Raw genomic sequence first — 26,367 nt, forward strand, 5'->3', positions numbered from 1 at the left:
TCGTTTCATCGTTGTGATCTGTTTTTTGTTTTTTTTTAAACCGAATATCGAACCAAATTTCACTTGTTTTACTTTGCCTGCTGTATTGTGTATGATATGATCCTCGAAGGTGTTAAACTAATGATCAGTGGTTGGTTTCATGCCCACTGTTGTTTTCGATGTTAAGAAAAGCTCCCGTCGTGGACCAGTGAACAAGAAGCACTAAAGATACACTTATCTAAATTCATCTGCCAATATTGACAGGCTATCTTTGAGAGATTGTTGTTGTTTTTTTTTTTCAATGATTGATTGAAAAATAAATGAATAAAATCCAACCTCATGCAGATTTAAAACCTCTAAAGTTCATTACGAATATTCACCACGTTAATGACGTGGGGAGAAAGAGCTGTTTGTTTTTGTGTTGCGTTGGGTGTATTTTCCTGTGTGGCTCTGCATAATTCCTGATGTCTCCAGGTAATTTGGACCAACGCAGGAGAATGCACAGTTGTGCAGATTTGCATCCACTAATTAATTTGTCAGAGGCAATTTTTTTTTTTTTTTTTTTTTTTTGCTCTCTCCACTTGGTGCTTGATTAAAACTAATATTAATAATTTTAATTAAACGGAATAATAATTAAATTCAATCCGCAATTATTGCTCAGTCAAGTTTTAAATATTGGAGGCACTGAAACGCTCCACGCTCATTTATTTTGATGCTCGACAGACACATTCGGGTCCAGTCCGATTGAAAGGTTGGTGCTGAACAGATGAGATGTGCCGGTAATTACTTTGGGCTTTGCGCACACACGCACACGCACACGCACACACACACACACACACACACACACACACACTGAAGTCCATCCTTTAGCCTCATCTTTAAGTTTCTGATTTATTTTCCTGTCTTATTTTTTTTTTTTTCCATCAGTTTTAAATCACTGTGCTGTGGAGCTTCTGTGGAGGGAGAGAACATCAGTTAAACAGACCTGAAATGTCTTTCAGTGTCTTGATCTAAAGAATGGAAATGCAGAAGAAATGTGCTACTGAACCTCTAAATTCGCTTTATTTTTTATCATAGTGGATAGATCAGAGAAAGTTTTCTTGGTATCACTTGACCCGTAGAGTAGCCGAGAGTATATTAAAGATATTATGATGCATAGCACGTTAACATGGGGGTATTATTGTCATGAAATTTGTCTGTCTGTATTTAAATCTGTCTGTCCAAAACGAAATTTGTCAATGCGAACTGGAATCTGCAAAAGTCATCTCAAAATGTTCTGCCTGTAATTAGGTTTTCAAATATGTAAAAAACAAATTTGTGCATGTAATAAGATGTGTCAATGCGTATGAAGATATTCATAGATGAAAAGTCTTTGTTTTCTGCTTCAAGTGGTGAAAATACAGGAAAAAAACTCTTACGAGTCGAACAGCTTCACAATTGTCTTTTTTTTTTTTTTTTTTTTTTACACATGACTTTTGCTCCACTTCTGCCCTGAGAGGATTCATATCTGTAAAATCAGGGTTTTGCCACCCTGAGCTCAGGCTCGCAGGCTGACACGATTTCTTTTTACACATTTGAAAACCTGTGGTAATTACAGACACGTTATGAGATGACTTTTGAAAATTCCAGTTCGCATTGACGGATTCTTTTGACAACATTGACAACTCTCCATACTCATTTACAAATAGTTTTGCCACAATAATGCCCCAATAGATTAATTTCCTTAAACCATACAGAGACAACAAGGTGGCAGCATTTAAAGGGGTCATATTCTGCACCTTTTCAACACTTTCACATGGTCTCATTGGTCCAGAAACATTGTATTCAAAGTTTATTGCCCAAAATCCAGTTTTTCCTTGATTTTCCTTGATTTGAATATACATGCTACATTCAGAATCTGCTGTGTCTGTGTGAGCTGGACTGGCTCCGCCCACACAAGCCCATCTTGGGAAGAGGAGGAAGTACTTCCTCTCGTGGCGCCATGTGCCAGAGCAGAGCTGTGTAACTGTGGGAGGAGTCAAAGGGAGGGCCTACCTTGATTGGGATTGGCTAAACCCCCGATGACACTATATAGGGTTTGATTCCTGATTGGCTGGTTGGAGCAACACACTTTTTAAAACCAACAAGCCAGGGAGAAAGAGGACAGACTGTCTTCACTTCTGGGGCGTGATTCCAGGTATGGGGACGAGTAGTACTGCTGGAAAACCTTTAGAAGGTAAAATTTGTGTAATATGACCCCTTTAAAACTTTCACCTCTAAGAGTTTTGCCTGATTGTTTCTAATATTCATAAACCATAAAAAATGCTTTATTCTTATAAGTTGAGCCACATGTGTGCTATAAATAGTTCCAAAATAACCATTAAATTGAAACTGTAAATAATTATTTTTTGTTGTGGCTCAGAGCGTACATCTTAAAAATGATTTTCACAAAAAAACAAAGGATTACTTCTGAAAACGACGCCGATCTCAACCTAAAGCACTTGCTCTACAGTATTCAACAGAAAGATGATTCTTTTTCAATATTGAATGACATCAGGTCCTTAAACATGACTTCCTTCTGTGACGATACAAGATAGAACGTTGAAGATATTTTGGATGTTGAATTCTCTCTCTCCCTCTCTCTCTCTCGCTCTCTCGCTCTCTTGCTCTCTCTCTCTCTCTCTCTCTCTCTCTCTCTCTCTCTCTCTCTCTCTCTCTCTCTTTCTCGCTCTCGCTCTCGCTCTTGCTCTCTCTCTCTCTCAGGCCCCATGCAGGAGACGGTCTTTGACTTCTGGAGGATGGTCTGGCAAGAAAACACAGCCGCCATCGTCATGGTGACCAACCTGGTGGAAGTGGGCAGGGTGGGTATTAATTACTACAACCGCAGCTCTGCAATAAGATTTGCTTTCACCCCAGTCAGCTGACAGCCTGATTGTATCTCCAAGCAAATACAGCTTCTTTTTTTTTTCCCTCCACCTCCTCCTCCTCCTCTCTATTGTCTTTGAACATCAGAGCACAGATGTTTCTCTATGTGTGACTTAGTGAGGCATGGGACTCGCGTGCCGCCAGCTCTTTTTCCATCTATCTGATCAGTGAGAAGTGAGAGGAAGCTGATTGATGGCCTTCATTACCACAGAGGCATCCAGGCGACTGACTACTGTTTCATGTGAGCGGCTCTATAACAGGAGATTAGACTCTGCTGAGGCCGCCAGCGCTGACCAGGCTCCTCCAAGCAGAAACGTCTCTTAATGTTGTCCTCATTGGACAAAAGGGGGCCGTTATTGAGTGTTGAGGACAGTTCATAATGTCGAGACAAATGGTGGAGCCTTGACTTTTCTTTTTTTTTTTTTTGTTCACTCCAGCATAAGTTTAAAAAAAGAAAGAAACCCAGAGCCCTGCTTTAGTCCTAATTTGTTCCACTTAACGCGCACTGTAGTTCCTCCCGGTAAGGTTATAATCAGGAGAAAATGAAGGTCTTAACGTACAGTGTAATGCTTTGACTGCCGGGGGATTTTCTCCCAAGAAGTTTTTAACACGTTCACACTGAAAAAAGCCCCCCCCCCCCCCCCCCCCCCCCTTTAAACACGGGCACACCTTGATTTTGCTGATGTGCTTTTTTTTGGTGGGGCTTCAATGTAGCAGAGATGATAATGATTCATGGGCCCATCTCTAGGTACCTCATTAGGCCTTTCCTCTGCAGTAGCAGAGCACCGGCCCGGCCCGCCCCACACCTTCTCCACACCTGCTTAGCTGCGGCGCCTTCCTCGGCGGGCCCCCGGCCCCCAAGCCGTCTGTTATATGATCCTTGCCCAATGGCGGAGCGGCAGGCACAGTTGGTCACAGTGACGGCGGCTCCACAGAGGCCCCCCCCCCACCATAAAAATCACTCCGCCATATCACTGTGGGCCATCTGCTCGGCACAGTTGCTGATGAACTCTGGGAAATCCTGGCAGGCACACAGACGGGCACACGCAGCTCACCGTCCTGCCGCCTTCGCTCGCAGGGGCGGCGCGCCGCGCTCTTTGATGTTTGAGAGATTTGGTTTGGAAGCTGATGCACTGATGTGGCGCGTCGCACACTTCTTCTTTTTTCTTTTTAACCCGTCCGAGTTCAAGAGTTGCGTACGCACATTCACGCACAAAAGAACATCTGTGTATACGCTGGCATATTATAGCTCAAAGGCTAATTCCTCCCAAGCCCCCCCCCCCACACACACACACACACACCAAAAATAAATAAATAGAAAATACCAGGCGTCTGATTCGTAGTGATCCAATAAGGTAATGGCTTTGCCTAATTCAATCTGGCTGGAAGCGGACGGTGGATTTGTGATTGTCATCAGGGATTAGTCATCAGGGGTGTCAGAGAAAGGGACCTCAAAGTCCCCCTCTGTCTGTGTCATCCCACAAACCAAAATCTCATTTCGTTCCTAATCAGCGCGTTGACGCCAGAGATGAAAATTGAATCTGCTTGTGGCTGATGTCGCATTTATCCCTCATCAAAAATTATCATTCTCTGATATACCTCCGTGATCTCAATCTCTCTTACTAGCCTTACTCCCCCAGTATCAACAGTTTAATTGAACGCGGGGAGGGGGAGGGGTAATTTTGCACTATGATACCTAATACAAGTAATATTTCCAGTGGGGTGTTTGAGATTTCTGTTGGGAAATCTCTTTTAAACAGATGACGGTTTATTATTTCACATCATTATTAGATTGTCATTATATTCCTCTCATTTGGTTCGAGTACACTGTGTTTTTTTTTTTTTGTGTTTTTTTTAATGTTTTGTCCTCTTTCCCAGTGTCACTAGTTAAAATCTTAAGGTGGAAAATAAATCTTAACACCCCCTCTGGTGCTTATTCTGTTCTCCGTCTTTTGCGCACAGTCCGCCTTTAGACTCATTTTCACATTATCGATGTGAGAATGAAAAAAGCAATAACGTGTGAATGAAATCTCCATCGATACACAAGATTCCCATTTACAGCAGATCCTTGACCGAGGGCTGCAGCTAATATGAAGCAAATCTCATTTTGATTTGAAAGAAATGCTTCAGAAAGGGAAATGTCATGTGGGAAATGGGAGATAATGTTATGTGACAATTATCTTTATTGGTGGAAAAACGATGGCCTTGCAACTCCCAACGTGCAGTGACATGAAGCTTTATGAATGGTGTGGCGTGTGCAGATGTGCGTTATGAAACGCTTCCTCACTCGTAGGTGAAGTGCTGCAAGTACTGGCCCGATGACACGGAGATCTACAGAGACATCAAGGTGACACTTATAGAGACGGAGCTGCTGTCGGAGTACGTCATCAGGACCTTCGCCGTGGAAAAGGTACGCTTCCATCAACACCTCCACCCTGCAGCCACACTCTCTGTGAAGACTAACGAAAGGTGTTTTAAAGGTTCAGAACATATGATGGCTTATAACACAGGTCATAGGAGTTTACAGATGGGGGGGGGGGGGGGGATTGTGGAAACTCATCATTCATAATGCTTTAGATAAAGAAACAGGAACTCCTGGGTAAAGCAACGTACACCCAACAAGGTTATTATTACTACTCAGAAAATCCGTATTAACATTTTACTGACGCTTATTCACCAATATAACATAAGATACAACCCAAGATTCGTGGAAGATTGTGAATAAATGGCTTATAATGCATCGGGGAGGGCAAACATAAGGCTCGTGGGCCCAAAACGGCCTGCAAGAGGCTCCAATTTGGCCAAACCATCAAGAAAATTATCAAAAAAAAACTTAAAAAGAAAACAGATTTCTTTTTTTTTTTTTTTTTTTTTTAAACAAACGGAATATTTTTTCTTTTTTTCTTGGCTACTGTTTCCTGTTTTCGTTTAACATTTCCTTTAAGTCTGTACTTGTGTCTTAAGTGTGTTTTTTTTTTTTAAATATATCCTGTGATTCATTGTTTGGGGCCTTGCTAAAGAAATATTTCTGTCACCGCTTAAGGCAAATAATAAAGTTTATCTCATCATATCTTATAAGAGAAGATGTTAGGACACTTCACTGTATTTCGTACCATTGAAATTTCCGGGCCGCTCCAGATGAAATTGCACCGTATTTTGCAAACAAACTAAAATGCGTTTGACGTCCCTGCAATAGATTAGTTATTAGAGATTCATATCATTTCAGTCTAGTCTTCTCTTGCAGCCAAAGTTTATAGAATCCGCTTGGCCAGAGGTTTAGATGTAGCGCAGCATGTGGTCTGTCGTCTCTGGGAAACGTGACCGAACTGCTTCAGCGGGTGAAAAGACCGCGGCGCCGCCCGACATGAACATCCTGTTTGCTTGCCAGACAATTGAAACTTTGCTCAGTTGTGCTTCTCTCGTGTCCATAAACTGATTGTTTGCATTCAATCCAGCTCCCGTATTTACTTTAAGATGACCTTTTCATGTGCAATGGAATGTGGAATGTGGTCACTTCTCCGTGTTTTTTTATTTTTTTTATTTTATTTTTTTTCCCTCTGTGTGTTTAACGTGATGACTTCCCGCTCCCCAGAGAGGAGCTCACGAGATCCGGGAGATCCGACAGTTTCACTTCACGGGCTGGCCGGACCACGGCGTGCCCTATCACGCCACGGGGCTGCTGGGCTTCATCAGGAGGGTCAAGTCCAAGACTCTGACCAACGCCGGGCCCATGGTGGTTCACTGCAGGTCAGTGCGCACTCAAACCGAGCGCTCGCGTTTTTATAAAACCCAAAATGTAATAACTGGCCAATAATGTTAAGAGTTAACAAGAATTTACATGTGATCTGTTTAGTGCTTATACATTATTTTGTACTGAGGATTGATAAATAGATTTTAGAATGTACAGAGCAGAAGACTATAACTGACTTGGGCAACAGAAATCATACATAAATACCATAAACTGTGAATAGATATACCTAAAGAGCAAATAGTCCAAACTTTTCTCATTCTCTCTGTTTTACTCCAATTGAAGCAGGTCAAGTTCAAGTTCAATCAATAAATCATTGACTCACTCTATGATGTTATAATATTATTACACTATCAAGGGTAATGTAATATAATCAATTAATTAATATAATAATGTAATAAAAGTTTTTAAGTTTGGGGTTCAGCGGCCTGCTACATTATTAACCTGTTATTACATTTTGGGTTTTATTAAATTTTCCCTATTACATTACAGGCTCAGCACTTTTGTTACATTATTGATCAGTTATTACATTTCAGGTTTCATTACATTATATTTTATAACATTTTTGGGTCATTGTTACATATCGGGCTCTAACATGCCTTACAGAGAACTTATCCACCAAAACTAATTTTATCTTTAAGGGCTCGCAGCAGCAAAATTATTAAGTTTTCATTAAGTCTTTTAATGAGGAAGTTCTCAGAGGGAACTGCAGAAGCCCTTTTCTCAACCAACAGGGAAAAGTCATGGAAAAAAAAGCAGCTCCTCCCATTTAACAGTTTATCTACCTTTTCAGTTTCAGCACTTTTTTTGGATGCCACCTATTTAACACTTTGGGGTCAAGGGGTCAATTTGCCGTTTTAAACAAATTTTGCCTTTATCTCTAGATTTCAACTTTAATGACTGTTTAACTTGAATGCTTGGTGTCTTTTCTTCCAACCTCACCTATGTGATCCTACAATTATTTACTCATTTTCAAATACTGGCTGAACACACTGAACCTAAAACTACCCCCCAAAAAAATACAAAATTCAATTGGGAAAAAGTTAGATCTTATTTTTATATTGAGAGTCACAAACATGTGTAATGAAAGCATATCCAATTACTATATGTACGTTTCTCATCATAAACACATCTTACCCTGTTGGTTATATTTTATATTTTCTGTGTGTGTGTGTGTGTGTGTGTGTGTGTGTGTGTGTGTGTGTGTGTGTGTGTGTGTGTGTGTGTGTGTGTGTGTGTGTGTGTGTGTGTGTGTGTGTGTGTGTGTGTGTGTGTGTGTGTGTGTGTGTGTGTGTGTGTGTGTGTGTGTGTGTGTGTGTGTGTGTGTGTGTGTGTGTGTGTGTGTGATGAATTTGAAGAACAGCCTTTGAGCGTTGAATAAGTCCATTCACCTCTTGAATACTGACAGATGTGACGTGTGTGTGTTGGTCTGCAGCGCCGGCGCCGGTCGGACCGGCTGCTTCATCGTCATCGACATCATGCTGGACATGGCGGAGAGAGAGGGCGTGGTCGACATCTACAACTGCGTGCGGGAGCTGCGCTCGCGGAGGGTCAACATGGTCCAGACTGAGGTACGGCCAATCTGGGTCCCACGTGCTTCCCCCTACAGTCGGGGGGGGGGGGGGGGGGGACTCGAGCCTGGGAGAGAAAGAATTAAATATCTTCAAATGACTCCCAGCATAAGCCCCACTTGTCTGGTGCCCCAAAACAAACACTCAACATATTAGCAGAGGAAGCGCTGTAACGACAGACATCATTTTTCGGGACAAATAACTGTCATTTATTAGTGATTCCAGATTTTGAAAATTGTTTTTTTCCTTTTCACTAATTACTCATGAGGCTCTCATCTTTCGAGGATGATGCACGCTATCATCCGCGCTTAAGCACCAGTTCAAGTGTTCAGCAGGAATGTATTTTATTATTCAACTAAGCAATCCAGATAATAATAATAACCCTGATCTGATGGCTGTAATTCGTGTGCTCCGCTGGCATTACTCTCATAACCACGTGATCGGTATTTATATTTGCGGCAGACGTATTAATAATGTTAAAAGCAGACTTGTGGGTTTTATTATACAAGATGTAGTCATCAGTCACACCATCTTTACATTATTAATGATCGTGCTTTTATTGAAGTGCACACCGTTTCCCAGAGGGCCGAGCAGGCTGCAGTAAAAATGTTTAGAGGCCTGTAACGGAGAGGATTTGGTTCATATGGACGGCTGGCTCATCCTCCAGCTTCACGCCAGTGTGGACAACCGAAGGACTTCCTGAACGCCAGCCATCTGGAGATGTCCATAGTCTCGTTGAATGCATCATTTCACCGTAATTTCCTTTAAATCACAAGCGTCATTGGACTTAATGGGCAAATGTTTCATTGCTGACGTCCGAATTGGGGATTCGCGCAACTCGAGACCAAATGTTGCTCACCCTGACTCACTGTCCTCAAGTTCAGTGACCTTCAAAGAGCGGGAGTGGGTGTGTGTGTGTGTGCGTGTGTGTGTGTGTGTGTGTGTGTGCGTGTGTGTTTTCCCTCGCAGGTGTTCAGGTTCGTTGGCACGGTGCCTCAATGCCTTTCGGCCACACACCAGCTCCCCCAACACGATTCTAATCTGCCCGCGGAAATGAAATGCCTCGTTGTTGTTTATAGTTTACGAGCCTCCGATTAGATCCGTCGATCTGTAGATTCTATGTCGTTACACGGCTGACGTGGCGAACCCGGCGCGGGACGGTCAAACTCACATGTCAGCAGTTCAGACGGAAACAAATGGCAGCACGTGTTATTAAATCGGAGGAACCCCCCCCCCCCGCCCCCCCGCCCCCAACCACCCGGGTGCATGTGCTCGGATTTTGGTCCGAAGTGACAAGGAAGTGTCAGCTGAAAATGTCACTTCGGAATAGATTTACATCAAGCTTGCAGTCGTGTCACCGTGTCCACTGCTTGACTGACTGATGTGAGGAGGATTAGGATTAGGAGGAGGAGGAGGAGGAGGAGGAGGAGGAGAAGATCTGCAGCGATTTCCTGTTTCAACTATCATGACATTAAGTGTGTGTGCAGAGATTTTTTTATTTTTTTTTTCCCCATTATCATCGTCAACCTTGTTCACGTCTTGGTCGGGACAATAGTTGTTACAGAATCGGATGCCGCCGAGGTTGAAAGCAATCAAGAAAAAAAAAAGCCAAAAAAGGTCAGTTAATTCCAGAAAGGAAAAAAAAAGCTCTCCAACAGGCCTCTAAATATTTGTAATGTTTGTAAAATGTCAAGGACTGCTTGAGTTTCATAAGAGAATTAAATCAGCTTTCTATGAAAAAAAAAAATAAAAAAAAAATGCAAAAATATGTAATGTAACCTTTGAACATAGACAATGACAAATATTAGTCATGCAAAGTGCCACAGGGATGTGGAGTAAACATGGTAAGGTCACCGAAAGGTCACTCTGCCTCGGAAAGGCTTTTGGCTTTTTAAAACAAAAATATTCCTGCTGCAGTTTAGCTCCAGTCTGTTGTTGTTGTTGTTGTTGTTGTTGTTGCGAGTCTCACCAGTCTGATAGATCCGCAATGAGGATGCTGTTGTTTTCAGGAGCAGTACGTCTTCATCCACGACGCCATTCTGGAGGCATGTCTGTGTGGCGACACCACCATCCCCGCCGGCCAGCTCCGTTCCGTCTACTACGACATGAACCGCCTGGACCCGCAGACCAACTCCAGCCCCATTAAGGAGGAGTTCAGGGTGAGGAGGGAGACGCAGGCCTTGATGCCGGGGTCTGATTTTTTTGCGTGGTCATTTCAAACGTGACCAGACCGGGTGTTTTTGGGTCCCGGGGTGGGGGGTGGGGGGTGGGGTCACGCCGGTCAGCAACCAGGGCTGCCAGATGTGACTCACTGTTTCCCGGCAGTGTGAACGAGGCCTAAGAAAGATTTGCGACAGAAGTGGATGCAAAGGCCTAATAAAACATTATCTCAAGTGCAGGATAAGTTCAAAACAAGAGTAAACATTTAGTGCCTTGATGAACGGCGGGGCCCCCCCACCCTGTGGGCCAATCAGCCGCACACGTATCGCCCTGCATTAATCTGTTGTAGCTGCACACCTCTTTGGGCCAATCAGTATTATGACATTCATTGTCGCCACCCCAAGTTTCATCACAGTCGCATCAGGGGAGTCGGTGCCATCGCTAATGTAACTGATTAAAGAATTGCATTGTTAATTACCATATTGGGAGATAATTAGCACACTCGAGACCCAAGTGCCTACCTTCCCCACGTCGCTCTGACAGCATATAATTCTGCCTCGACCTGGTAGACGCTGAACATGGTGACTCCCACGCTGCGGGTGGAGGACTGCAGCATCGCCCTGCTGCCGAGGAACCACGAGAAGAACCGCTGCATGGACGTCCTGCCTCCGGACCGCTGCCTGCCCTTCCTCATCACCATCGACGGCGAGAGCTCCAATTACATCAACGCCGCCCTCATGGACGTAAGAGAGCTGTTTAAAAAAAAAAACCAACATTTTAAGGCTTAATTGGCGGCGTTCCGGTTCACGGCTCGGGAGTCGGTAATTGCATCAGTTTAATTTTGAAGTGGTGAATTGACCTGGAGTCACGAGGCGGAGGAAAGCGAACCCAGACTTTCCCCACGTGTTGCCTTTCTTGTCAACGACGAATCGCACTCATCAGAAACAAGAAGGTACTTTGCTTTAGGCAAGTGAAATGAGTCAACATATTCCAGCCTCTTATATAAGAGACCTGCGTTGTTTTTTTGAACATTAATGATGTTTTGCATACACAAAACAGAAGGATTAAAGTCAAACTTAATTAAAGAATCCTTGTGCCAATTAGTTCTTAATGAGGCTGTCAGATTAAGAGATGAATATAAGGTTAGACATGGAGATTTGGAATTTTCTTTTTTTCTTTTTTCTGACCACATTTTACTTTAAATGTCAGCACACAGACCAGAGAGACTGTCGACTTGGCTTGGAAATTGGCTTGCGGGTGCTTTGGATTTGACTTGGACTGCAGCCCACAAAGACTCACCTCAGACTGCAGTTGAAACTTCCTCTGACAGAAGGGAGACTTTGCCACTTCTCCCGGAACACAACCAAAGTAATGTCGCATCCAGTTTTCTGGTGTGGAGCAGCCATCGTGAAATATTTACATACATTTACAGCAATACTGTCACGGTTTTACATTAATCATTGCCGGGTGAATTTCCAGAATACCTCTCTCTATTCCTAGACTGAACAGCTTCCTTATGTCATACATGCTGATTGTGGAATAATTTTAATAAAACTCTTAGACCATTTTTTCATTGATCGACATTTTGGACTTAGACGACCTCTCAGGTACCTTTTGTAATGGACTCATGGAGAGACTTTGAAATTGAGCATTCCAGCTCCAGGAGGTTGTTGAAGCACATTTCCAGTCCATGCAGCTTCTATATCCAACTTAAGGTTTTTGAGCATTGGAGCCGCTCCCACCTCACTATGGATGAAGGCGAGCTCATGTCAGAGCAAACACACACTCACTTTCACCACCAAAGGACAATTATCAGTTAAAAATTAGCCCCGAATGCTTTGTCATTGCTATTAAAACAACAAAATCTGAATCGGTTGCAGTCTTGTATGCAGTCTATAACTAGTATAAAAGATAAGATCCGGTATACAAATAGTATTTAAAACTCCCCAATCTAAAACAAAGATAAAAGGTACATAATTACCTAAATACATGTTTACACTGTCCCTGGATGGAGAAAGTATAAGAGTGCAACCACAACATCACTAGTCATGCAACTGTTAATATGTTATGCAGAGTTTCATACTGATTCTGACTACATGTATTTTATCATTTCAGTCAATATTCAATATGGTAAATTTAGTCTTAAAATTTGTTTAGAAAAAGAACAAAGCTGCCTGTACGATGCGCGACAACATAACAGCTTTTTGCAAAATAATGGATCTTATTGAAAATGTACACACACTTGCATACAATCACCTGCACTAGTTTCTAGATAGGTGTGTGTATACTTTCATATTTATTTTGTGTTAATGTATTTTCCAAAAATATAGATTTATTTATTTATATTGATTATTTGCAAAGGCTTTTTTAAAAAAAAAAAAAAAAAAAAAATATATATATATATATATATATATATATATATATATATATATATATATATAATTTTATTTTTTATTTTTATTTTTATTTTTTTTTTGTGATTCGCGTGATAAATTCAAGTTGGTATAAATGTAAATTTTTTCTGTATGCATCTGTATTTTGTTTTATCAAATTTATATAAAAAAAAAAGCCTTCTAATCTTTCGCGTAACCTTTTTATTGATCAATTCAAAAATTTTTATCAATTGATCGCTGTTGGTTTGGAAGAAATGCTCACAGAGGTAAACATAATCCATAAAACATAATCCCTTCCGGAGCGGCTGTCGGTGCAAGGCAGGTTGAAAGGCCGCGGTCGCTCTGTAAATTCATTTCATGTGTTTTTGTTTCAGCATTTCAACTCTTGGTTCTTTCAGAGCTACAAGCAGCCGTCCGCCTTCATCGTGACCCAGCACCCTTTACCCAACACGGTGAAGGACTTCTGGAGATTGGTGCTGGACTACCACTGCACGTCCATAGTGATGCTCAACGACGTCGACCCGGCCCAGGTAAACCCGACCTAATGCGCGCGCTCACACGCAAACACTTGGAGCTAGAGCTACACTCGGTAGAGCGGCAGACCATTCGCCAACGCCACATTTGTTCGCGGAACTGAGTTAGCATCGCTACAAGTTAGCCGTTAGCTCATATCGAAGCTACCTAGCCTGTCAGGTAGCTACGTCACCGTGTGAAACACTGAGGCGTCTCCATGGCAACAGATGCTGATCTCCATGAGGTGCTTCTCTCGTCTGCTTTGTATGAGAATGTTTTTCTCAGTTTTTTGGGAAATTATTCGGAAAAAAGTCAGACGTTTACTTTGTGAAATCTAATTAATTGGTCCTTGGATGACGACAAATCATCCCTGAAAATTTTATGCAATTAGGGTGAGTAGTTTCTGCGAAAAGTTAGTAAAATACCTACATACAAACCAAGAAATAAATAAATACACGCAGGCGAAAACATAATGTTCTCGGCCAACTTCCATTGGCTAAGGTAATAATGCTACTGAACACATGACGGGGGCACGTGAGGCTTTCCTCAGGATACCGAATGTAATCAAGTCAAATAAGAGGAGGGTGTGGGAACTGGATCGAAAGAAAGACTTCTTATTGTTTTGTTTTCCTCCAGCTTGAACCTGGGGAAAAAAACCCTGGGATGTTTCAGAGTTTCGAAAAAAGCTGTAGGTGCACATGTGTGTGTGTGTCTGTGTGTGTGTGTGTGTGTGTGTACACAGAGTATGTTTGAAATGAGGTAGATGCTGCAGTGTGGAAGAGGACTTGCCATGAAAGTAGTTGGAGAGACAGGGCTGCGGAAGAGACTCTCCAGATTTCTCAGCCCGAGGCTCTGTCATAACACCCGGGGATCAAAGCCTGAAGCCAGGCTGCTCTCCCCATCCAAATCCCCTTTCCCTTGGTGACTGGCTGGATAGAAAAGGCCTTTCATTCAATATTCTCACTGTAGCCAGCCAGGGAAGCAGCACAGGTGGAAAGGCGAGAGGAGGAGGAGGAGGAGGCGGGGGTGGAGGTTCACCATCTCCTCCATCACCATCTTTGTTTTTGCATGTGTTGAATTTGTCAACTTCTGACGGCCTCTCAAAGGAAACTCGACAGTGGTGCTTAAGCTGCCATACAGACCTTCGCCGGCGTTTCTGCTTTTGTGTGGAAGAGAAAGGAAATCGGCGTACATTTGTGTGTCCATCTGTATTTGGCTTTGCAGGCCTGTTATTTGCATTCTTTCTGAGGTTCGTGTCTTTTTCTTACCCCCCCCTCCAGTCTTTGTTCATGACTGTGTGACTCCGCTCAGAGGGTTGACTTGTCAGTGTAGAAGCCGCCCGTGTGTGTGTGTGTGTGTGTGTGTGTGTGTGTGTGTGTGTGTGTGTGTGTGTGTGTGTGTGTGTGTGTGTGTGTGTGTGTGTCTGTCTGTCTGTCTGTCTGTCTGTCTGTCTGTCTGTCTGTCTGTCTGTCTGTCTGTCTGTCTGTCTGTCTGTCTGTCTGTCTGTCTGTCTGTCTGTCTGTCTGTCTGTCTGTCTGTCTGTCTGTCTGTCTGTCTGTCTGTCTGTCTGTCTGTCTCTCTCTCTCTCTTTCCCCCCCCCCCCCCCCCCGCCTCTCCACAGGTGCGTCTTCTTAACTGGGCTTTCCTTCCTGAGAAGAGGAAATAGGGGAGATTTCGATGCTCTTATGATTCCGTCTCCGGGGCCGGAGTCTCGGCGCACCTCTGCCAGAGTCGCTGGCGATTCCATCGCCCTCTTTAGCTTTTTGACGGTTGTTGTTCCGACTTGAGGACTGACCAAGACAAACGCGTTTTTGGCGATTTCAAGTCAAAATGCACAACTTCTGTTGCTTTTGGGGTTTCTGTTTACATGACGACGGTGCCCGGAGTCACTGAAAACACCACTTTTTTAAAACGCTCAAACCCGTGAAAACACAACTTTCTGGAAACGCTCCATGTATATGGCAGAAACGCTGCTACTCCTGCCATATCAAATAGTTCTTCTGCACATGCTCAGTGGACGGACAACAATCTCCTGGGACTTGGTAGTTTTATTTTGACAGTCACAGTAATCACAATCCAACTTGTTGCCCTCTGCTGCATGTGTGTGTGGTTTCATTACAAAAACAACCAACGGCACCCACTAGTGGCCGAACATGGTAACGACATCGTTTTCAGTGTTTCTCCTGTTGCCATGTAAACGGACGTTGATTTCAAAACCATGTAGTGTTTTCAGTGGTTCTGACCACCGTTGTCGTGTAAACAGACACTCAAAACACCACGAAAGACTTGCGTTTTCACTTAAAATCGTGTGAATTGTGTCCTTAGTTATCACTTTACTCAGATTAGTTTTAGCTCTCTGTCTCCACCATAAGCCCTGGGCTGGTTCGTCCAAAAGAAATCAATTAACAATCCCCCAAAAAAACAATGAAAATACTGCCAATCAGATCATTTCTGAGTTTTTCTGTATAATAAACTGTCTAGTCAGCAATAAATCACCAATCAGTGAAACGTTTTGGTGTCAAAAAGTAATTTACAACTAAATCCTTGACAACAGTTGGCATAAACAGTTATATTTGTACAATCAATCAAACTAATTCCAGGTGTTTAAGCAGTATTTTCTTTCATGTTGTGAAATAATCACTGCCAAAGGGCAAAATTAGGTTTATTTAATGTACGTCCAGAAACAAACCACAGAAACGGTTCACAAAAAAAACCATTTTCACTTGAATTTTTTAAATAAATTATCTGACTGATTCAGTTTCGCCTTTAGTGTCATACATAAGTAGCTTTTAATACTTAAAGATAAGATTTCTCTTTTGTTCTGAGAAGAGAATTTTCCAAGGTTTCTGAGGAACGTGATTTTATGAACAAAGGGTCAAGTGATTTGACGGAAGCTTTCATAATCTGTGTTTTGTATTTTCGTATTCAACGTTTATTCCATTTTTTTAATTTTTTTTTTATTGAATGCTCTGGAGAAAAGTATTTATAAAGAAAGCACTTCACATTGAATTAATCCACTTAATATGTTCAAACTTAGTGTGTGTATGTAAGAAGTCGGTGTCGCCGACATCAATCGGTGGAGTTTGGATCTGAAACTAATGAATCATCTTCCGTGTGTGTGTGGGTGTGTGTGTGTGTGTGTGTGTGTGTGTGTGTGTGTGTGTGTGTGTGTGTGTGTGTGTGTGTGTGTGTGTGTGTGTGTGTGTGTGTGTGTGTGTGTGTGTGTGTGTGTGTGTGTGTGTGTGTGTGTGTGTGTGTGTGTGTGTGTGTGTGTGTGTGTGTGTGTGTGTGTGTGTGTGTGTGTGTGTGTGTGTGTGTGTGTGTGTGTGTGTGTGTGTGTGTGTGTGTGTGTGTGTGTGTGTGTGTGTGTGTGTGCGCGCCCGTTTCTTTTTAGTTGTGCCCCCAGTACTGGCCAGAAAACGGCGTCCACCGACACGGGCCCATCCAGGTGGAGTTTGTTTCCGCCGACCTGGAGGAGGACATCATCAGCAGAATATTCCGGATCTACAACGCCGCCCGTACGATCCAACACAGTGACTGAAACGAGACCCGCTTGATTTTCTGCGGCTTGTTGTGTCGTGATCACAACAGCCAATTTATTCTGTGCCCGCACACCTCGCACATCCCACTCGTGCTCCGGCCTGTCCATTCAAGCTGTGCACAGTCACTCCGCGCTTCAACCGAAGCCGCGCCGCACCAGCGATTGGACCGAGGTGCGACCGCCACAAGTCACTCGTCTTTTGGAAAAGTTTGAGAAATTTTTCACACCTAGTTACGAAGGCAAGAGAGCTTGCTTTCCCCCCCACCACAGCCAATTAACACTTTCCTGGTGGAACTTGAATCGGTTGCAAGAAGGAAAAAAAGGTTGTTTCACCGACACGTTCAAAAGGGACACATTCAGCAACTCCGAGACACGGAGCCAATTCACAGTAAATTGGTTTGTATTCAGAGAAACGTTGCCCACATGCAGTGATCAGTGGCCTCAGACGTGGGGAGTCGCGTCCTGCAGACGGTTTGCTGCTGGAATATAAAGGGTCAAAAGATGAATAATGAAACGGAATAGAAGGACGCACTAGAAAAGTAATCACTTTCTTTTAAAATAAATGTCGTCTACTTCGACTCTTTCATAGGCCCCGTTTACATGATCCCGTTTAAGTTAAGACACGTCGTTTTTACATTTTCATTTTAGAAAAATGTCACTTTCACACAGAAACGGCAGAAATCCTGAAAACGGTGCAGTTTACATGTTTGGCCACTAGTGGGCGCTTTGTGGTGTAAAATGGTGAAAACCCACGTATGTAGATTTTGGCTCCATTTACACGACAACATTTTCAAGTGAACTTTTGGAAAACTGCTCTCATTGGTAGAACTCTCTGAAAACAGCACCTACTTGAGGCCCTACGTTTGAACTACATCATTTTCAAAACTATTGTAGAGTAAAAGTGAAACAGTTCCAATGAAAAAACAAGCCACTTCCGCTTGAAAAAGGGGTCCTTGTGTAGTGTAGTAGTCCAAACTTTCAGCTCTTCTTCTGACTTATTTATTCCAGCCACTCCTTCAAACGACTCAATACACCATCTTGTGGCACTAAATGGTATTGCCAGACCAAACGGAACGCGTTAAATTGGATAACTAGCTGATGTTAGTCGGTTTAGCAGCTCAAGACGAAAAAGGTTTTTGAGTTTTGTCTCATTCTGGATTTCGTTGAGGTTATATTACTCGTCCTCAATACAAAAAGAATCGCTTACCGCACCTTCAAAGTGACTGAAGCTGAGAGTTGTACATTTTTTAAGGTTTGAGATTTGAGATCACCAACCATGTTTCTGAAATTGCAGCCCTCTAAAAATGAAGAAATCATGACGTCTCGTCTCGAGTCGTGACCTTAGTGTGCGCATGACCGGTGAGCAGTTTTAAATTATGTGAATTGAATAACACACAACGAACATCCAGTCTTTTGGGTCCAGTTGTAATTATTATAAATTTGTTTATGGATATTTCCTGGTTCTTAGAGTCTCTCTGCGTGAGCGGGCAGCAGGGACTCGCAGATATTCCCTCTGTTTGAAATAATTCACAGTACCATTTAAAAAAAATCAAATCAAATAAACAATTATAATTATGAGTAGTGTCGCCACCACAATGAAGTTTACTCGCCTCGTGTTATAAGGGAAGAATCGATCCGTATCTGCACGTCTGGATGCTGTAAGAGCTCCGGTTTGTTTTTCAGACGTGGCTGTATTGACCCTTAACCTTGGAGCTTCGCGCTGCTCAGAACGGGTGCAGACCAAAGCTGGCATCACCTGCGGCCGCCTGCATATAAGCTCTTTATCCCGGCAGTCTGTCAATAACCGTCGCTCATATTAACGTGCTGTAACACGCCGCGGCCGGCAGAGGCTCCAACAGCATGTCAAGCGCAAACCCGATGTAATCACACATGATCACCGACAGGTGTTGTTGATCGATACGTCTGGGTGTGATTTAGAGCGTCTGTGTCATAGATCGCTTAACTACCCGTCTCCCACAGCGACGGTGCTCATCTGTCACCCTGTCGTATCTCCACCTTCGTCTGTGAGGTGACTCCCGGTGCCCTTTATCCATCTCTATCCCGCCCGGGCCAAGCTTGAGCTTTACCTCACATCTTTACAGTCTGATTGCATCTCGGCACAGCGGAGATTAACCCCCCCCCCCCCCCCCCCACACACACACACACAAATACACACAAATATGTAATTGGCATTGTCCTTCCCCTCCGCAGCCTCAGGACGGCTACCGGATGGTGCAGCAGTTCCAGTTCCTGGGCTGGCCCATGTACAGGGACACGCCCATGTCCAAGCGCTCCTTCCTCAAGCTCATCCGACAGGTGGACAAGTGGCAGGAGGAGTACGACGGGGGCGAAGGCCGCACGGTGGTCCACTGCCTGTGAGTCCGCTCAGCACTCTCCACTTCACACAGACATTAAAAAATGAAACATCTCCACCTACTGACCGTAAATCCTCACTGCAGCAGTTCACACACTCAGCTTTATTACCCAGCCTCTCTTCATAAAATTGTCTTTTTTTTCTTCTTTTTATTTATGTTATTTCTTGAAGTTAAAGAGGCTTTTCCAATGTTTGATGCTTATTTACTGTTTGAGACGTACTGTTAATAACTAAGAACTTAACAAATGCAAACGATGCCCCTACTGAAACTCTGCATACTTTAAGTGGGGGCGTCTGAATTTAGCCATTTGACCCTTTGTTGGCCAAGTGCCCATAGTTTTAATTTGCATTTCTTCATGTTTCTTCATGACAGTGATGGAATGAATGGTTATATATAAAGATTACTATGTAAAATAACATGCGCCTGGACGTATCACGATCTGGGTGACGGTGCTCTGACCCCCACCCCCGCGACCCGGAAACGGATAAGCAGGAGAAGATGGATGGATGGATGGATGGATGGATGGGTGGGCGTATCACCCGATAGAAATGAGCACACAAATATATGAAACGGCAAGAAATCTATGTGGCTAGAAATCATAAATATTTTCATGATTTCCGTTTATTCATCAAATACAAACAGGTCATTTATACACGTCCACACATTTATGCTATTTAAAATGTTCAGTTTCCTATTTTTTATTTGTTTTTTGACAAATATAGTGTTAAATATATTTATTCATTTAATTGTCAGAATTCCGTGCCTCTGTTTTTCATTTAATGTATTTTCCACAATTTCACAAGACGACTAACGACTCTGACTTGTCGCCTCGTCTGCGTCTCCTGCAGGAACGGAGGCGGCCGCAGCGGGACGTTCTGCGCCATCAGCATCGTGTGCGAGATGCTTCAGCATCAGCGCTCCGTGGACGTCTTCCACGCCGTCAAAACACTGAGGAACAATAAGCCCAACATGGTGGACCTGCTGGTGAGCACCTCCGGTGATAATATGGCCTCTATAAATCTTTGTCAGAGATTGTTTTAGCCTCCTCGGATGGTTTCCTGGAGGCGGAGCTGCGGCTATTCACTTTACTTCCACCCTGAAGAAATCAGAAGCGACGGCGTAATGGCCTCCGACTGCAGCTCCAGGCACTGAAACACACTGACTTCTAGTCCTAAGTGTGGGTCAAAGCTCCCAAAATGCTGAATCGTACATTTCCTATAATGCCAGCAGCATCCTTTTTTTTTATTTTTTATTATTTGATACTCCCTCCCTGATAAATGCCCACATCATTCAAACTCCTCCGGCACATTTTTCAAAGCGAGTCATGATCATCCTGTTCGCAGCGCCGCTTGTAAAACTCACTCACTTCTACTTTGTTGTAGTCAGCAGATCACGCAGCGATACCTAAATCAAGATGTATGGCTTTAGACTTCCTGATGATCCGTTCACTGTGCTCCGCCATCTTCTGTCTGTCTGTCTGTCTGTCTGTCTGTCTGTCTGTCTGTCTGTCTGTCTGTCTGTCTGTCTGTCTGTCTGAACACCTTCGCAGACCAGCGTTGATCTCATTCGTCGAAGGGTCTAAAAAAAAAAAAAAAAAAAAAGTCTTTTCGTAATGAAGCGTTCTGTTGTATTCTCTCGTTCTGTCACGTGTGGAGCTCAACCAATAGATTTTACTGTTTAATACCGTTTAACTCAAACACATTTTAGTTCAGGGGCCCAGTTTCATCTCGTGTGAGCTAAAATATCACCGTACACTGAAAAGTTTATTCTCAATCATTTCCACAAACACAAGAATTATTCGTTGAGTTAATGTAATTTAATCATGTCACACATTTACATCTATTCATGTTAAGTAGATTGAATCCCATTTATTCATATTATCTGAACAACATGTATTAGAATGAACCATTTAACAAGAAGAAACTCGATATGCTCGTGTTTATCAAACATGTTTCTGATGTGTAAAATTAAAAACCGCATAGTTGATTTTTTTTGAGTGTAATAACCTTTAAATTTAAACTTTAATGTTTTACTTTGTTGTGGTTGTGTTGTGTACTATACGTGATGGAAATGTCTGTTTAAAAAAATATATATATATATCTATATCTATCTAGAGATATAGATAGATAGATAGATAGATAGATAGATAGATATTGAGAATGAAAATTACTACAATCTCTCTTTTGTGATGAATATAGGAGATGTGGTAAAGTAACATTGAGGTTTTCAGTTTAGGAGTGTCGAAACACATTTTATAGGCCAATTTAATCTCAGTTGGGCCGGACTGTTAAAATTGTGCCACAATAACCTTCAAATTTAAACTTTTAAAAGTTCAATACATGGTGAGGATGTCTACGTTTAATAATTAGTGAATAAAATGTCTACAATCTCAACATAAAGCCAATTTTGATTAAACCTTTTTGCGCAGAATACAGTGAAATGTCCTGAAAACTTTTAGAACTGTTGCATTATGGGTGTTTTCACAAACCCCCCCCCCCCCCCGGACTGCACGGCTTGGACGCTGCTTAGGGTAAATAACTTTCACAGATATCTCAGCTCGGATCTCAGTGTTGTAAGAAATTTGTGGGGAAAAAAAAAATCAATGATTTGTTAGAAATGTTCTACATTTACTTGTTTTGGCCGGGTTGGAGCCTCTTGCGGTTCGGTTTTGGCCCACGGGCCTCATGTTTGACACCCCCTGGTTTAACTTAACCTTGATGACTGAAATGCTCAAATGTTCTTTCTCCGCTATGAATTCAGATCCCGAAAATGTAATTAAAGGCTTTTGCAATTTGTCACAAAATCCAATTACACTAACCAAGTCTTCAGCGGAGCAGCGTAATATTAGCTTGTCAGGCGCCGGTCAACAGAGGAGGAGCCCAAAGACTCTCGGCTCCGGACCGGAATAACCGATAGAATAAGAGACATTTCTTTAAAGAGAGGAAGAGAGACGGAGCGCAGTGTGTTTTGAGAAGGAGAGCTGTTACAGTGAGTTCTCTCACTCGTGTGTAGGAGGATTCTCAATGCATGTTTACCGTCGAGAACGAAGGTTCACAACCTTCACAAATCGGAGCGCCGTTGTCTGGAGGCGCAAAACGTATTTAACCTTGAAAGTGGAGATTAAACCGTAAATGAGGTTTGTCCACGTCGGCTCACAACAGGGTCTGAGGCTCTGCACCACATCGCTGAATTAGCACCTTGTAATGCTTCATTTTCTTAAAGAAATAAAGACACAATCATCATCATCTCATCTTTTTTTTTTCTTTTCCTACGAGGGGCCACTATTTGTTCCTCTTAACTCTTTATGAGAAAACACTTTTTTTTTTTTTTTTTAAATATATGAACCTAAAAGAACCAATGCCACGTGGGAGATGCCTTCATATTGTACATGCCTTAAAGACAGAATTACAAATTGCTCAGTATTGACCTTTTCAGTCCATTTCCTCCTCTTTTTTTTTTTTTTTTTTCTTCTGCTGTTGTGCTTCTTGGTGTGTGTGTGTGGGGGGGGGGGGGGGGGGGGTGTTTGTGTGTGTCTCAGCTCTTCCACTAAGATTTCTTCTGCCGTTTTTAGCCACCGATCCTTTGTTGGTGTTGTTTCCTGACACAACTTTCTTATGATTGCTTTCTTGCTTGCGACTAACATTACATTATTACATTTACCACATATTTATCATTCCGTGCACCAAATATCTTGACAGATATTTCACCAATCAGCTCCTGTGGAGTTTATATCCAAATATATCTTAGATTATTTATACCCCTTCCCCCCCAAAGAATCAATCCAGATTATTCCAGAATTCCCTCAATTCTTGACACAGAGGTCTAGTGTTGTTTCCTACATATTGAACCAATCAGTCATTTCTACTTTACTATATTTTTATTCATGTTTGTCGTATGAATTCCATCCTTTATAAACAGCGGGCCCCTTTTACATCTTCAGGCTGCAGCCCCTTGCTGTAGGAAACAGTACTCAGATTCATTAATATAGTAGAATTACATTGTAATAGATGCTGGTGTTTCTATATTTTCCAATTAACTTTCAGTCCATTCACTAGATTTATTCATTTTGTAGTAAATAAAGTATTTAATTAAAGCCCTGTACACCTAACTATTTCAGTAAGTCATATCAAAAGGACTTTTTTTTTCCCTATACATTATATATAGTAGGACAGTGATGGTCAGTAACATGTCACCTCGTCCATCCAATCCAGTGAGAATTAGTTATCGAGTTTTGGGTAGAAGTGGTGAAATATGTGTGATCCTGAACATGTTTCTTCTTGTGTAAATGGCACAGGAAGGTGTTGGAATATGGTCGGAGTCCCATGAATGTTCTTTACCTGAGGTGTCAAACACATTTTAGTTCAGGGGCCACAAACAATTTCATCTCGAGCCGGTAGTGCCGTAATAACCTTTTAAATTTAAACTTAGTTTTTCGTTCTTGTAGCACAAAGTACATGTGATGAAAATGTCTATATTTTCAACATAAAACTATTTTTAATGCTCCAACATACAGTTAAGTGTCCAAAAACGTATCCTATAGCTGTTGCATTCTGGCTGTTTATGCAAACTTGCACTTTTTCACACTTTTTGCTCGGTGGTTTGACCAGATTGGAGCCGCTTGCGGTCCGGGTTTGGACCACAGGCCTTATGTTTGACACCCCCGATGTAGACAAAGTCAAGTAGAGATCAGAAAGTCCAGATTCTGAAATATACTTGAGCGAAGAGTAAAAATGCATAATTCTAATAATTGTTTGTAACTTTAACCTTCAGACCGCTGCTTAATTGTCATGACTGTTGCTATCAGACGCTTTCACTAGCCGCCTCTTATACAGGTACATCTCCAAAAAAACTTCAGTCATTTCAGAAAGTGTTATTTTATATAGATTCATTACATGGAGAGTGAAATATTTTATGCTTTTATTTCTTGTAATTGTGATGATTGTGGTTGTTACAGGGAAGGAAAACCTAAAGTTCAGTGCCTCAGAAAATTAGAATATCACATAAGACCAATCAGAACAAGGATGTTTTAAGCACAAATGTCCGGCTCCTGAAAAGTATTTTCGTTTCCATGCAGTCAATACTCAGTTGAGTCACCTAATAGACTTTTTCTTTTTTCTTTTCCTCTTTTTTCCCTATTTTATTCCATTTTTTTTTCTTTTTCTCTTTCCTTTTTTCCCCATTTTATTCCCTTTTTCCTTTTTTTTCTTTTTCTCTTTTTTCCTTTCTCCCCCATTTTTTTTCTTTTTCTCTTTCCTTTTTCCCCATTTTATTCCCTTTTTTCTTTTTTTTCTTTTTCTCTTTTTTCCTTTCCCCCCCATTTCTTTCTATTTTTTCCCCTTTTTCCCCCCATTTTATTCCCTTTTTCCTTTTTCTCTTTTTTCCTTTCCCCCCCATTTTTCTTTTTTTTCCTTTTTTCCCTATTTTATTCCCTTTTTTCTTTTTTTTCTTTTTCTCTTTTTTCCTTTCCCCCCCATTTTTCTTTTTTTTCCTTTTTTCCCTATTTTATTCCCTTTTTTCTTTTTTTTCCTTTTTCTCTTTTTTCCTTTCCCCCCATTTCTTTCTCTTTTTTTTTCCTTTTTTTCCCCTCCTCATAATATAATAGACTTAAATAGTCAATAAATGTGTGTGAATGAAGATTCCCATGTCTCTCCTCTAATGTCCCTGCGTCTCCTCGTCCTCCAGGACCAGTACAAGTTCTGCTACGAGGTGGCACTGGAGTACTTGAACTCGGGCTAAGTCGGAGCGGCAGCAGCAGCACAGACCGGTGACGCCGATGAATCCCGGGACGTTACAGACGAGCGCAGTGTGAGCGTTGAGCGTTGTGCGTGTCGCCGGCCCTGCAGGCGTGAGGTGCACACGCCTTGCAGAGCGTCCGTCCGTCCATGCAGCCCCTCAGACCAGCTTCCTTTCTTCATTGTCCTTCTTTGTGGTCTCGGTTGGGGGGGGGGGGGGAGGGAGGGAGCAGAGGTGTATAGTGTTTCAATATCGCAGCTGCAGGAGCACAAAGAGAAGGTTTTTGTTTTTTTCTCTTCTTCTACCGTGACTTGCCTCCTTCCCCGGATCCCTTCTTTCTCCGGCTCCCTCTCTCAAGCTGCCTGTCGTCCCGTGAATCTGTTGCCTTGATCCTCACTGGACGACAACGCGTCAAAATACTTATTTTCCGTGGAATGCGATACACTGTACATAACGTAACGTGTCCATTTTACTCCAGTTTCTTGTTTTGCTCATTATTAAAAAGTCATGAAACGCAGGAGCCCGAAGCCTAAATGTTACTAAATGTCCTGTAAAGTTGTGACTCCTGTCGCTTCACTGTATGTCGGGGTGGGGGTGGGGGTGGGGGGGGGACTGGGTGACTGGCTCGGTCTACATCTGCTTACCTTATTTCCTGTACAGGGATCCAAAGCTTTATTTGCACTCCCATTTGAATTCTTGTTGTGCATATTGTACATATTTCTGTAGATTATTTATTCACAGTATGTACTTTTTTTGTGACTGGCATTAAGTGACAATCATATGTTCGATAGGTTTGGGTTATTGACTGTATTGTGTGCTGTTTTTTTTTTTTGGGTTTTTTTTTTTTACTTTTTTTTTTTCTCTTGATCATCTTGTATGATGGAGTGAATCCATTGTAAAGAAAAAAAGTATATAAATATATCTGCTATTATGAACAATGGATCTATTTCTGCCTCGTTTGTGAGGGGAAGGCCGAGATGAGGGGGGGCACCTGTTGGAGAGGTGAGGAACTTCAGCGGCTGTCACAGTATTTTCACTTTTTATTTTTAACAGATTTTATTTTAAAACGATCGTAATTTGATCACTAAGTGGGCAGGAAACACTCTTAAATAAAAAAAAAGTTCATATTTCAGCTAAAGTGAATTTGATGCATCGGCCTAATTATGTATTCAGTGACACTGATTACATTCCGGTAAATAAACGATGTGAAAATCTGTGGGAATTGATCCGTTTTTAAATCCAGATATGAATTATGTTGTAAATGTGTGCTTTTTTCATTGTGGCAGGAATGTTCAATGTGATTGTCATTGGCAACGACACTGCAGCCATGTTGGAACAGGAAGTGGACCTCGCCAAACTGCTCCCACAAGATTAGGAGTATGAAATTGTCCAAAAATGTCTTGTTATTCTGAAGCTTTTAGAGTTTTTTTTTATTCTTTTAAATTTTACT

General features: G+C 42.2%; 1 protein-coding gene across 1 annotated transcript in view; it reads left to right on the forward strand.

Annotated features, from left to right (window-relative positions):
* LOC308117024 (receptor-type tyrosine-protein phosphatase mu) overlaps positions 1-24,949 on the forward strand; it is a 176,173-nt gene extending 151,224 nt beyond the window's left edge. The window contains 12 exon segments of the mRNA XM_080475615.1: positions 2,722-2,819; positions 5,177-5,293; positions 6,476-6,630; positions 8,067-8,202; positions 10,212-10,361; positions 10,932-11,105; positions 13,154-13,285; positions 16,663-16,784; position 16,786; positions 19,021-19,184; positions 20,033-20,168; positions 24,867-24,949. Coding sequence (XP_080331741.1) covers positions 2,722-2,819; positions 5,177-5,293; positions 6,476-6,630; positions 8,067-8,202; positions 10,212-10,361; positions 10,932-11,105; positions 13,154-13,285; positions 16,663-16,784; position 16,786; positions 19,021-19,184; positions 20,033-20,168; positions 24,867-24,920 — 1,439 coding nt within the window. The 3' untranslated portion in view covers positions 24,921-24,949.
* The last annotated feature ends 1,418 nt before the right edge of the window (positions 24,950-26,367 follow it).

The sequence above is a fragment of the Lipophrys pholis genome (genome assembly GCF_963383615.2).
Source record: "Lipophrys pholis genome assembly, chromosome: 1".
Classification (NCBI taxonomy): domain Eukaryota; kingdom Metazoa; phylum Chordata; class Actinopteri; order Blenniiformes; family Blenniidae; genus Lipophrys; species Lipophrys pholis.